The following is a 13,089-nucleotide window of genomic DNA, read 5'->3' on the forward strand; positions in this document are numbered from 1 at the left end:
TAGATATTATTATTATTTCACTTTAGAAAATTTTTATTTTCCAATATGCGTTTCCTATTTTGCATAATTTTAGATTCAAAATTTAAAAAGATTTCCTTACTAATTAACTAATTAATTATTAGGTATTATTTATTATTTTCAAAAATGTTAATAAAATTTTTCGAAACAATTCAAATCTTTTCGAAGATTTCAATAAAATTGTTCACAGAAATTCAATTACTTTGATAAATAACAAAATTTTTATTATTAAATTATTTTTTAAAATAATAAAATTTTTTGCAAGATTTCAATTATTTTTAAGAATTTTGATAATATTTGAATTATTTTCAGAAATAATACAATTTTTCGCAAAAATTCAATAATTTTGAGAGGTTTTTATGAATTTTTTTAAAAAAATTTAATAATTGTCAAAAATTTTAATATAATTCTTTAAAAAAATTCAATTATTTTTAAAATTAAAAAAATTCTTTAGAGGAATTAAATTATTTAAAATATTTTAATAAAATTCTTTGTAGAAATTCAATTATTTTTGAAATATTTTAATAAAATTATTTATAATAATTCAATTATTTTTATAAATAATAAAGTTGTTAGCAGGAATTTAATTGTTTTCAAAAAATTAGATAAAATTTTTATAATATTTCAATTATTTTTATAAATAATAACATTTTTTTGCAAGAATTCAATTATTTTTAGAAATCTAAATGAAATTCTTCGAAAGAATTCAATTATTTAATAGTATTTCATGTATGTTCAGATATAATAAAATTTTTCGCAGAAATTCAATAATTTTGAGAGATTTTAATGAATTTTTTAAAAAAAATTTTAGTATAATTTTTTAAAAAAATTCTTCAGAGGAATTAAATTACTTAAATTATTTTATTAAAATTCTTCGAATAAATTCAATTATTTCAAATATTTTGATAAAATTATTTATAATAATTCAATTATTTTTATAAATAATAAAGTTGTTAGCAGGAATTTAATTTTTTTTTAAAAATTAGATAAAATTTTTATAATATTTGAATTATTTTCATAAATAATAAAATTGTTTGCAAGAATTCAATTATTTTTAGAAATTTAATTAAAATTCTTCAAAATAATTCAATTTCTTTTAAAGAATTTTATAATATCATAATATTAATAGTATTTTAAATATTTCCAGATAATTATAATAAAATTCTTCGGAAAAATTCAATTCTTTTCTTAAATAAAAAAATTCTTCAGAGGAATTCAATTACTTAAAATATTTTAATTAAATGCTTTGAAATAATTCAATTATTTTAGAAAGTTGTGATTAAATTCTTTATAATAATTCAATTCTTTTTAAAAATATAAAAAAAAATTCTTTACAATAATTCAATTATTTTCATAAATAAATAAAATTCTTTGCAAAAATTCAATTATTTTTACTGATTTTAGTGAAATATTTTGAAAAATTGAATTATTTTCAGAATTAATTAAATTCTTCGCAGAAATTCAATTATTTCAAATATTTTAATTAAATGCTTTGAAATAATTCAATTATTTTAGAAAGTTTTGATCAAATTCTTTATAATAATTCAATTCTTTTTGAAAACTTTTTAAAAATTCTTTACAATAATTCAATTATTTTCACAAATAATAAAATTCTTCACAGAAATTCAATGATTTAAAATATTTTCATAAATTTCTTTATAATAATTCAATTATTTGTATAAAAAATAAAATTGTTCGCAGGAATTTAATCGTTTTCAAAAGTTATGATAAATTTTTAAGAATATTTTAATTATTTTCATAAATAAATAAAATTCTTTGCAAAAATTCAATTATTTTTACAGATTTTAGTAAAAATTTTTTGAAAAATTGAATTATTTTCAGAAATAATTAAATTTTTCTCAGAAATTTAATTATTTAAAATATTTTTATTGACTTTTTCGAATGAATTCAATTATTTTCAATATAATTTTAATTAAATTTCAGATTTATTATTATGAAAGTTACAGAAATCATAACATTTTTTTAAACGAAAATGTTATCTTTGAAAATGGAGACATTACATAGAATTTTATTATTAAAGAATTATTATTAAGAATAAATTATTATATTAATTATATAATTTAGTTGACACAAATAGTTAATGATGGAATATTAAGAATCAAAATTCGACTTTTCTACTGATTGAAGAAAAAACAAACAAAATAAAAATATAAAAAATCGAAAAACAAGAAAAAAAAATTTTTTTAATTAAAAAATATAGCGTTAAATAAAGCATGTGTATAAATAAAGAATTATGAAAAGATCAGAAAATTAGATTAAAGAAAAGTTGTGTTAAAAAATACATTAGTATTACGAATTTAAATAATCTCTCCATTAAGGGAAGGAGATTTTTTTAGGGGATAATTTTTAAATTGTAAAAAATTGACTATTTAATTTATTTTTATTTGTGTTTTTTTATATCAGTAGTTGAAGATTTGAATTAATTTTTTTTTTATTTTACTGCTTTTCTTCATTTCTGATGCTAATTGAAATTGCTTGGAAAAGATTAACATAAATGAGGCATGTAATACCTCTTATATTCAGTTTATGCAATCTGTTGTAAATGCGTTCACTGACTTCCTTTCTTTTTTTTTTCTTAATAGTCCGTGTGCCCTACTTCAAAGTAACTTTGTTATTCTCTCGTCATTGCAATGTATATAAATATAGAATTAAAAAAGAAGAAAAAAATTGCGAGAATTAAAAAATATAATTATATAAATATAGAATTAAGAAAAAAGAAAAAAATTACAGGGACTAGAGAAATATTTTTTCAACTTAGGAAACTGTAGAAAATCTTTTAGACAAATCAAATAAATTTTTTTTTTTAATTTAGTTAAAAATTAAGGGAAGGAAATGTTTTTCCTTTCTTTTAATTAAAATTTTTTTCAAAGAATTTCACATTAAAAAATTTCTTTACTTTTAATTCCAACATTATTTTTTTCAAGTAAAAATTTTTCATTTCGAAAAAAAAATAAATTTCAAGGCTAAAATACAGAAAGAAAAAGAATAATTCCAAACGAAATTCTACTTCCGTTTACTATACAGGAGAAAAAAATATTTGAATAGAAATAAGTAAATATGCGAGAATAAGAAATGGAAAAACTTTTGAGAGAAATTGAAATAAAAGAAAGATAGTCTAACAGGGTAAAAAACTAAAAATAAAATTCAATCAGCAAAAAAGTCGATAGGTTTGATTAACAAGAAACTATTTCGTGTGTCGTGGAAATATTCGCGAGATGTTGACTACAAGGTCAGACGGTGACCTTGCATATCGTTCGAAATGCATTGACATGCCCTTTGTAATTTTTTTATACTTAATGACATGTAATCGACATTCAACAAGAGTTCATTGTAAACTCCAAAAAAATAAGACCATGAAAGAATTAAGTATTGTGATCTTGACCTTTTGCTTGGTGACGAAGACCGATGCATCCCAAATTGCCGGCGTTCCCGTATTAAAATCTCCACTGTGAAACCACACGATCACTGGCCATCCATCGGGAGGTCGATTTCCTGAATTAATTAAATATTGTTAATTTTATTGAATTGATTAAATTTTATTAGGTTTTTTTTCATTAATTAGATATTATTAATTTTATTAATATCTTAATTTATTAATATCATTGAATATTAATTTCATCAAATTAATTAAGTAATATTAATTTTTTTAATAATTTTGTTGAATTTATTAAATATTAATTTTATGAATTAATAAAAACATTTTTTATTGTATTAATTAAATATTAAGTTCATTAAATTCATGAAATGTCAGCGAGGGTGATGTCTATACAACGTTTATAATCAAAGGAGGGAAAAAAAATATTTATTGCGCAGAAAATAATATTTTCTGTTTAAAATTTTTTATCTTTAAATTTAAAATATTATTTGCGCAGAAAATAATCATTTCTGCTCAAATTTTTTAGTTTCTGAATTTGAAATATTTTTTGTTCAGAAAACAATATTTTTTTTTTATGTAAAATTGATTATTTTCTGAATTTCAAATATTTTTTGCGCAGAAAAAAATATTTTATGCATAAAATTTGTTATTTTTAGAATTTAAAATATTTGTTGTTTAAAATTTTTTATCTTCTAAATTTAAAATATTTTTTGCGTAGAAAATAATATTTTTTGCTCAAAATTTTTTTATTTTCTGATGAATTTGAAAATATTATTTGTTTTAAAATTTATTTTCTGAATTTGAAAAAATTTTTTGTTCTGAGAACAATATTTTTTATTTAAAATTGTTTATTTTCTGAATTTAAAATATTTTTTGTTTAAAATTTTTTATTTTCCAAATTTGGAATTTTTTTTTTTCAGAAAACAATATTTTTTTATGTAAATTGATTATTTTCTCAATTACAAATATTTTTTGCACAGAAAACAATATTTTTTACTAATAATATTTTTTGCTTGAAATTCTTTTATTTTCTGAATTTGAAAATATTTTTTGTATAAAATTTTTTAGTTTCTGAATTTGAAATATTTTTTGTTCAGAAAACAATATTTTTTATGCAAATTGATTATTTTCTAAATTTCAAATATTTTTGGCTCAGAAAACAATATTTTTTACTTAAATTTTGTTATTTTCTTAATTTGAAATATTTTTGCGCCGAAAATAATATTTTTTGCTTAGAATTTTTTTATTTTCTGAATTTGAAAATATTTTTTATATAAAATTTTTTAGTTTCTGAATTTGAAATATTTTTTGTTCAGAAAACAATATTTTTTTATGCAAATTGATTATTTGCTGAATTTTAAATATTTTTGGGTCAGAGAACAATATTTTTTTATGTAAATTGATTATTTTCTGAATTTAAAATTTTTTTTGCGCAGAAAATAATATTTTTGCTTAAATTTTGTTATTTTCTGAAATTGAAATATTTTTGTGCAGAAAATAATATTTTTAACTAAAAATTTTTTTATTTTTTGAATTTGAAAATACTTTTTGTTTAAAATTCAATATTTTCAGAATTTCAAATAGTTTTTGCATAAAATTTTTTATTTTCAGAATTAAAAATATTTTTTACGCAAAAAACAATATTTTTTGTTTAAAATCTTTTATTTCCTGAATTCTTAATTATAAATTAATTAAATATTATCATTAACAATTAATAACAATAATTAATAAAATATTATTGTTTTAATTAATGAAATATTATTAATTTTACTCAATTATTAATTATTTTACCAACTAATAAAAAAATTAAATTATTCATATTTTCTTTGACAATTGAAAAAAATCATTTGAATCATTATAATTTTCAAAAATCATTTGAAAGTTGAAATGAACGAATTTTTTTTCTGATTAAATATTTGTAAAAAAAATACTATCTAAAAACGAAAAATAATTAAAATTAAACACTTAGTTCAAAATTAATTTGTTTAATGTACAAAATAATTTTTTTGTACAAAAGAAAAAAATTAAAATAAAAAATATTGTCGTTCAAAATTTTAAGAATTTTTTTTTATTCAGTTTTTAGAATAAAAATTCGTATTGAATTGGATTAAATTTTAGATTACATTTAATTAAATTAGCCAAACATTCGTTTGCCGCAAATTAAAAGCAATAAATTAAATTGAATAAATTTTTCGTTGAATTGCAGAAAAATTATGATTTACTCGAATGGAAAGAAATTTTTGATTGATTTAATCTTGAGTTAGAGTTGAAATATTTGATTAATTAAACTAAGGTGTTGTTTTTTTTCGCCTCTCGTTTTCTTAATGCAATTTTAAACTGAAATCATAATATAGGAAACGTGACATGAAACGATAAGCCACTAGGCCACTTAAAATCGCCACTTTTGTCCTTATTATTCAACTATGTATAACAAGAAATTAGAAAAGTAACTGGAGAAAACCTTCGCTTGAATAAACTATGACTCAGCCGGAATTCAAAATGAATAATAATTCTTCTTCTTGAAGGATACTTAAATCAAATTGATTGATTAGTTTTCTTGTATATTTATGTTGGTTTTTTGATTTAAAATTCATGAGAATTTTCGCGAGTCGAGGAAAAATGGTATTGAGAAGTTGCCTCCCGGCGAGAGCAGGCATTTCACTTTTTTATATCAAAACAGATACAGTTTGAATCTTTGTTATATAGCAAAGAAAAAAAGGTAAATTTAGAAAAGAATTTTTTATTTCTCATAAGGGAGAAAAAGTGTACTTTTGTGTATTTTTGGAATTTTTGTAAATATTTTAACTTTTCCAGGTGAAATTTTTCTTATTAGAAAAATATAATGGACGAAAAAAATCAGCTAAGAACACAGACAAAAAATTTTACATGGATCAGCTGCAGATTTTATTATATTAGCAAAATTTTTAGTTATTTCAGTTAGGACTTTCGCTATTCTAGACAAACTTATCGCTGTTCCAGGCGAATTTCGTTTTTCGTAAAAAATTCAAGTAAAATTAATAAGAAAAAAAAAACAGTTAAAATTTTCAGAAACTTTTTAATAATTAAAAGTCTTTTTTTGAATAGTTACTATAAATTGAAAAAAATATTTATTCTCGTATTTAAAGTAAATATTCAAAAAAAAGGACTTTTAATTAACAAAAAGTTTCTGTAAATTTTTTTATTTATTATTATACTTATTTTTTATATATTATTATAATAAAAATACATAAAATAATATATTTGTCAGATTTATAATTTGGGAAAGAAAATTCTTTGGACAATGAAATTGTGTTTGTTTTGAAATAAAAATATTTTTCTAGGTGCAAATTAAAATTGCATTCTTAGTTCGATATCTAGGACTTGAAAGTTGAATTTTCGTAGATTGAATTATAAAAACTTTTGAAAGTTTACTTCAGTCTTAATTTTTGTCTGCGGAACGAAACTTTTTACAATTATTATGTTCGCCTCGGTAAATCTTTTCCTCTAGATTATTTAATCACCGAAAAAATTGAATAATCACGTAAAAATGCACTTTTTTTTGGTAAAAGTTATGATATTAAAAATATCTGAATTTAAATAAATAAATAAATTATATCAAATTCTGCACTTTGAAATTTTCAAAATTTAGAACTTTAAAATTATTGTGTCAAACTAATAGAGTTTTTAAAATCAAAAATTTTTTTTTTTAATTTTCTGATTAGTTTTCATTATTATTCCAAAGAGTTTTAACAATAATTTTATGACATTTTTCTAGAAATATTTTTCTTTAAAGAAAAAATGAGAAAAAGATGCTGTATTTGAATTTTGCAAAAATTTACAATTCCGTGAGTTCTGATTTAAATTTTATGAATTTTAAATAGGATTCTGATTATTATTCTTCTGTGAAGTGTTTTACAAATAATTATTTTTTTATTTAGATGTTTATTCATCAATTATTTTGTTCTAAAAAAATGGAAGTTTGCTCTAACTATAAATTAAAAAATTCTTTTTTTAAAAATTTTAAAGAATCTTTGGATTTTTATTGTAGTGTAACAAGTCACTTTTTTGGTAATAAAAAAATAATAGAATAATAAAATTACTATTCATTCTTATTAAAACGCATAGAATTTGAAAATTTCGGGACAGCGATATTTTTTATTTAATAATTGCAATAACTCATAGAAATGTAGATCATCAAACCTCATAGAATTCTAAAATTTTATTTTTCCAGAAGTTAAATATAAAAGTATTTACATGTATACATTTTACTATAATTTAACTTTTTTTATTATTTTTTTGTTTTTTATTATTAGATATTATTAATTAATTAACTATTTTTTATCAAATATTTATGTAACAATTAATTTATTCTACAAAAAATTGTATTTTGCTGTAAAATTGAAAAATTTCCTGTTTATTTTGTGTTTATTAAAATTTTAAATTTTATGAGTTTTTAAATAAAATCTGATTATTATAAAAAGTTTTACAATTATTTTTTTTTTTATTATTCAAATATTTGTTTAACGATTGACTATTATTTTATTCTTTAAAAAATGATATTTTGCACTAAACTGAAAATTCAAAAATTATGCTCCACATTTTGAAATTAATAAAATTAAAAATTCTGTAATTACAAAGACATTTATAAATTATTTAGTTATTCAACTTTTTTTTTATGACCAAAAAATGACTTTTTATTTTAAAATAAACATCCAAATTCACTTCGAAATTTTTGAAAAAATAAAATTTTTTTAATTGAGAGTTTTATGAGCTTTGATTACCTCAATTGCTATGAGTTCTTATATATGAGTTTGACAATTATTAGAAAGAGTTTATAAATAATTCTAAAGACCAAAAAAAATTCTGCTCTAAAAAGAAAATTTTTGCTGCCCGGAAAATTTCAAATTTTATGAGTGCTGTTTAAAGTTCTATGAGTTCTAATAAGAATAAATAATTATTTTATTTTTTTATTTTTTACTAAAAAAAATGTTATTTCACTCTAAAATGGAAATCCAAATAAACTTTGAAATTTTTGAAAAAATAAATGTTTAGAAAATTTAGATTTTTATGAGGTTTGAATATCTAAATTGCTATGAGTTCTTGTATGAGTTCTGAAATTATTAGAAAGAATTTACAAACAATTCATAAATACTTGCTCTAAAGAGAAAAAGAAAAAATAATGCTGCTCTGAAATATTCAAATTAAATGAGTTTTATTTTAAATTCTACGAATTTTTTTATACAAAAACATAACTTTACAAGAAAAAATAAGATATATACTTAACTCAGAGCCAATTGAACTTTTTATTTGTTGCAAATAAATTTGATTTGGTTTAAATCAGGAAATCTTTATTTGGTTTAAATAAAATTTTACATGGTTTAAATAAAACTTTATTTGGTTTAAAATGTTCAAATAAACCTTTATTTGATTAAAATAAAAATTCGATTTGTGCCAAATAATTTTTTTATTCTAAACAAATAAATAATTTTCAGTAGGTTTTTGAGACAAATATACTTTTATTTAACTCAAGTAAATTATATTTAATTTAAATAAAATTTTACTTGGTTTAAATAAAACTTTATTTGGTTTAAAATGTGCAGATAAAACATTATTTGATTGAAATAAAAATTTTATTTGTGCCGAATAAATTTTTTTTTTCGAAACAAATAAATAATATTCAGTAGGTGTTTGTGACAAATATACTTTTATTTAACTCAAGTAAATTATAATTTATATTTGGTTGAAATAAAATTTTTCTCTGGGTACATTACAAAGAATTTTACTAAAAAAAAAAAAATTTCGTATGTCTATATCATGGATATTAATTTTAACGACAAAAAACCAGTTAATGATCACAGCACAATTTAGGAGGAAAAATAAATTATTATTTTCCCTATTTTTTTTTCCTTTTTGAAATTGTGACCTTAATTTGTGTGGGATTTAACCTTGACCTCCGGAAGATGAGAAATAATGGCCAGATTGAGCTGATATTTTAAATTACCATTATTTATCTGAGTCTAGAGTTTTGTAGATTTTCTAGAGCTAATATGATTATAGAAGCTTTGTCTTTTAGAGATTAGAATGGACATATTTTACATATGCTTTGAAATCTATTGGACTTGCTCTCTCTCTCTCTCTCTCTCTCTCTTTTTCTCTCTTTGAATTTAACAAAAGTAAATGAAGAATGGTAAAACGGAGGACTTTCGTGACTGGTGTCCCGTATCTCGACATCTATTCCCTGTGTGGAGTCTAGAAAATCGCGTGCCACCGCGTGCACCAGTTACTGTTTTCTGTTACTACTTATAATATCGACCTGGTAACGTAGGGTTCCAATGCGTGATTAACCCCCTGATTCTTCTTGTGTCCCATTGCCCATTGTGAAATTTCCTACTTTTTTCCTCCTTTATTTTTTTTCCATCTCGCAACCCCCCTGAAGGTCATAAAAAAAACCCAGACCTAGGTTACTTTTCAATTGCACTGCAATTTTTCTTGTTTTTTTTCTCTTTATTCTGACAATGATTTTTAGGAAAATGTATTTTCATGGTTAGAAATTTAAAGGTTTGAATTGTCTTTCGACAAACGCATCAAGGATAATTTTTTACTGATTGAGACGGAAAATTTATTTGTAACAGGTATCACAGTTTGTTATTTCTTCACTTTTCATCTGCTAATTAAAATTTGATCACCTTTTTTTGCCATTTTTTTTTATTATTTTCTATCTTTTTCATATTTTGTTTCCTATCTAAATCTGAATTACCTGGAAAAAATTGAAAAATGTTTTTTCTTTTCCTTAATAAATTAATTAAAATTAAAATATTAAATTAATATTAAATCACGTTACATTGAAAATAAATTTTTTTAAATTCAAAATTAAGTTGCCAACCAAGAAAATATGCGTTTGAATTAAACATATTTTATAATTGAATTAAATAAATAAATTAAATAAATTTTTATTGAATCAAACTTTATATCGTATTGAATCAAAATTATGATGTTTAATTCAAAAATAATGTTTGATTCACTGTATAACACAGATTTTATTCAAATATATTGTTTTCTAGCAAAAAAAATCGTAATTATCAAACAAAATAGTAATATTTTCCTAAAAATTACTATTTTGTTTAGTAGTTATATTTTTTTTTTTGCTTCAGTTTTTATACAAAATGACTAAAAATTAGTAAAGATTTTTACTGAAGTTACTAAATTAAATTAATTAAATTAATTATTAAATTTTTACTAAATTTTTATTAAAAAATTACTGACAATTAGTAAAGAATTTTTACAAAAGTTTTAGTGAAAAATGATTGAAAAATATTAAAAAATTTTACTACAGTGAATTAGTGGCACAGTCTTTTAATAAAATTTTAGTGAAAAATAATTGAAAATTAGGCAAGAATTCTATCTAAAGTTTTAGGGGAAAAAGACCAAGAATTTGTAAGAATTTTTATTATATTAAATTTGAGGTTGTTTTTTTACTAACGTTTTAGTGAAAAATGACTGAGAATTAGTAAAATATTACTATTTTGTTTACTAATTATAATTTTTTATTTTTTTTGTTACTAAAATTTTATAGAAAAATGACAAAAATTAGTAAAAAATTTTACTAAAGTGAATTCGTGACCTAGTTTTTTTTAAGTTTTAGTAAAAAATGACTGGAAATTAGTAAGGAATTCCTACAAAAGTCTTAATGAAAAATGTATAAGAATTAGTAAAAAAAATGCTTATTAATAAAGTTAATTATTAACTAAGTTTTTTACTAAAATTTTAGTGGACAAATGACTGAAAATGAGAAAAAAAATTCTTACTAAAGTTATAGGGAAAAACGAATGAAAATTATTAAAAGATGTTACTACAATAAATAAGTGGCTTAAGTTTTGTAATGAAGTTATAGTGGAAAATGACTAAAAATTAGTAAAATTCTACCATTTTGTTTAAATTACTATTTTTTTCAGTAAAGTTTTAATGAAAAATAACTAAAAGTTAATAAAAATTTTTACTAAAGTGAATTTTTTGTTTTTTATTAAAATTTTAGTGAAAAATGTCTGGAAATTAGTAAAGAATTTCTCCTAAAGTTTTAATGAAAAATGTATAAAAATTATTAAAAATTTATATTAAATTTAATTAATAACTCAGTTTTTTTTACTAAAATTTTAGTAAAAAATAATTAAAAATTAATAAAAAAAAATTCTTATTAAATTTGAAGAGAAAAATGACTGGAAATTAGGAAAGAATTCCTACTAAAGTTTTAATGAAAAATGTATAAAAATTAGTTAACATTTTTTATTAAAGTTAATTATTAACTAAGTTTTTTACTGAAATTTGAATGAAAAATGACTAAAAATTAGTAAAGAAAAAAACTTTTATTAAAATTGTAGGGAAAAATGACTGGAAATTTGTAAAGCATTCCTACTAAAGTTTTTTTTTAAAAATGTATAAAAATTAATAAAAATTTGGTATTAAAGTTAATTATTAACTCAGTTTTTTACTAAAATTTGAATGAAAAATGACTAAAAATTAGTAAAAAAAAATTCTTACTAAAATTTTAATGATAAATTACCAGGAATTAGTAATATTCTTACTAAAGTGAATTAGTGGCAGTTTTTTATAAAAATTTTACTAAAAAATTATTATCAAAGTTTTAGTAAAAAATGACGAAATTTAAATTCATTTTAATTCTAATTAAATCTATATTATTTATTTAAATCCTTCTATTGTTTCTTTGAAGCATTTATTAATCAAAAAATGTTAATATATTTTTTATTTTAATTAATAAAAAATGTTAATTTATCTCAGTTTAACAGCATGTGATTGTTACAGAATTCAATGTTAATTTTTTCGACCACTTTTCTCTTAAAATATTAAATAAATTAAGCTAGTTTTTTGTGAATAACTCTAAAATATCATAAAGAAGGGCAGTGATGTGAAAAAGTTTTAATATTTTTAAAATTATTTATTAAAAAATAACTTTAAAATTATCAGTTCTCAAAATCACTTTTAATCAATTTCTCGTCTTTTCCGATTTCAAAGTATTTTTTATAATTTATTTTAGAATTATTAAACCTTTTGCACATCACTGCTCTTCTTTATTATATTTTAGAGTTATTCACAAAAAACTAGCTTAATTTATTTAATATTTTGAGAGAAAAGTGGTCGAAAAAATTAACATTGATTTCTGTAACAGTCACATGCTGTTAAATCGTTTTAAAATTCAAATTTCAATTCCATTCAAAGTATAATTTATTCATTTTAAGTTTAAAGGTAATTTTAAATTTTATTTATTTATTTTTTACCCTTCGGTCAAAAGACCATAAATTTATTCAATTTAATTAAATTCTATTCATTAGTGACTGACTTTTTGCTATTGAATTAAACAATTTTACTAGTAAATTAGTAGGAATTACTATTTAATAGTAAAATTTACTAGTAAATTAGTAGATATTACTATTTTTTAGTAAAATTTACTAGTTAGTAGTAGAAATTATTATTTATTAGTAAATTTCACCAGTGATTAGTAGAAATTCCTGTTTATTAGTAAAATTTCTAGTGAATAGTAGAAATTACTATTTATTAGTAAAATTTACTAAATCGAAAATCGAAAGAAAAAGTCAATTACTAATTCAAATTAGTAAACATTCGCTCTAAATTTTAATTGGTAAAAACCAATTAAAATTTAGAGCGAATTGGTAAAATAAATT

At 19.5% G+C, this 13,089-nt stretch overlaps 1 protein-coding gene across 2 annotated transcripts in view; it reads right to left on the bottom strand.

The window, feature by feature from the left end:
• Positions 1-13,089, bottom strand: part of LOC122504583 (carboxylesterase 5A) — a 30,285-nt gene that overhangs the window by 2,563 nt on the left and 14,633 nt on the right. For both annotated transcript variants that reach the window (XM_043615757.1, XM_043615758.1), the window contains exon 3: positions 3,422-3,531. In XM_043615757.1, coding sequence (XP_043471692.1) covers positions 3,422-3,531 — 110 coding nt within the window. The remainder of the gene's footprint in view (positions 1-3,421; positions 3,532-13,089) is intronic.

Source organism: Leptopilina heterotoma, unplaced genomic scaffold, assembly GCF_015476425.1.
Source record: "Leptopilina heterotoma isolate Lh14 unplaced genomic scaffold, ASM1547642v1 Lhet_305, whole genome shotgun sequence".
Lineage (NCBI taxonomy): Eukaryota > Metazoa > Arthropoda > Insecta > Hymenoptera > Figitidae > Leptopilina > Leptopilina heterotoma.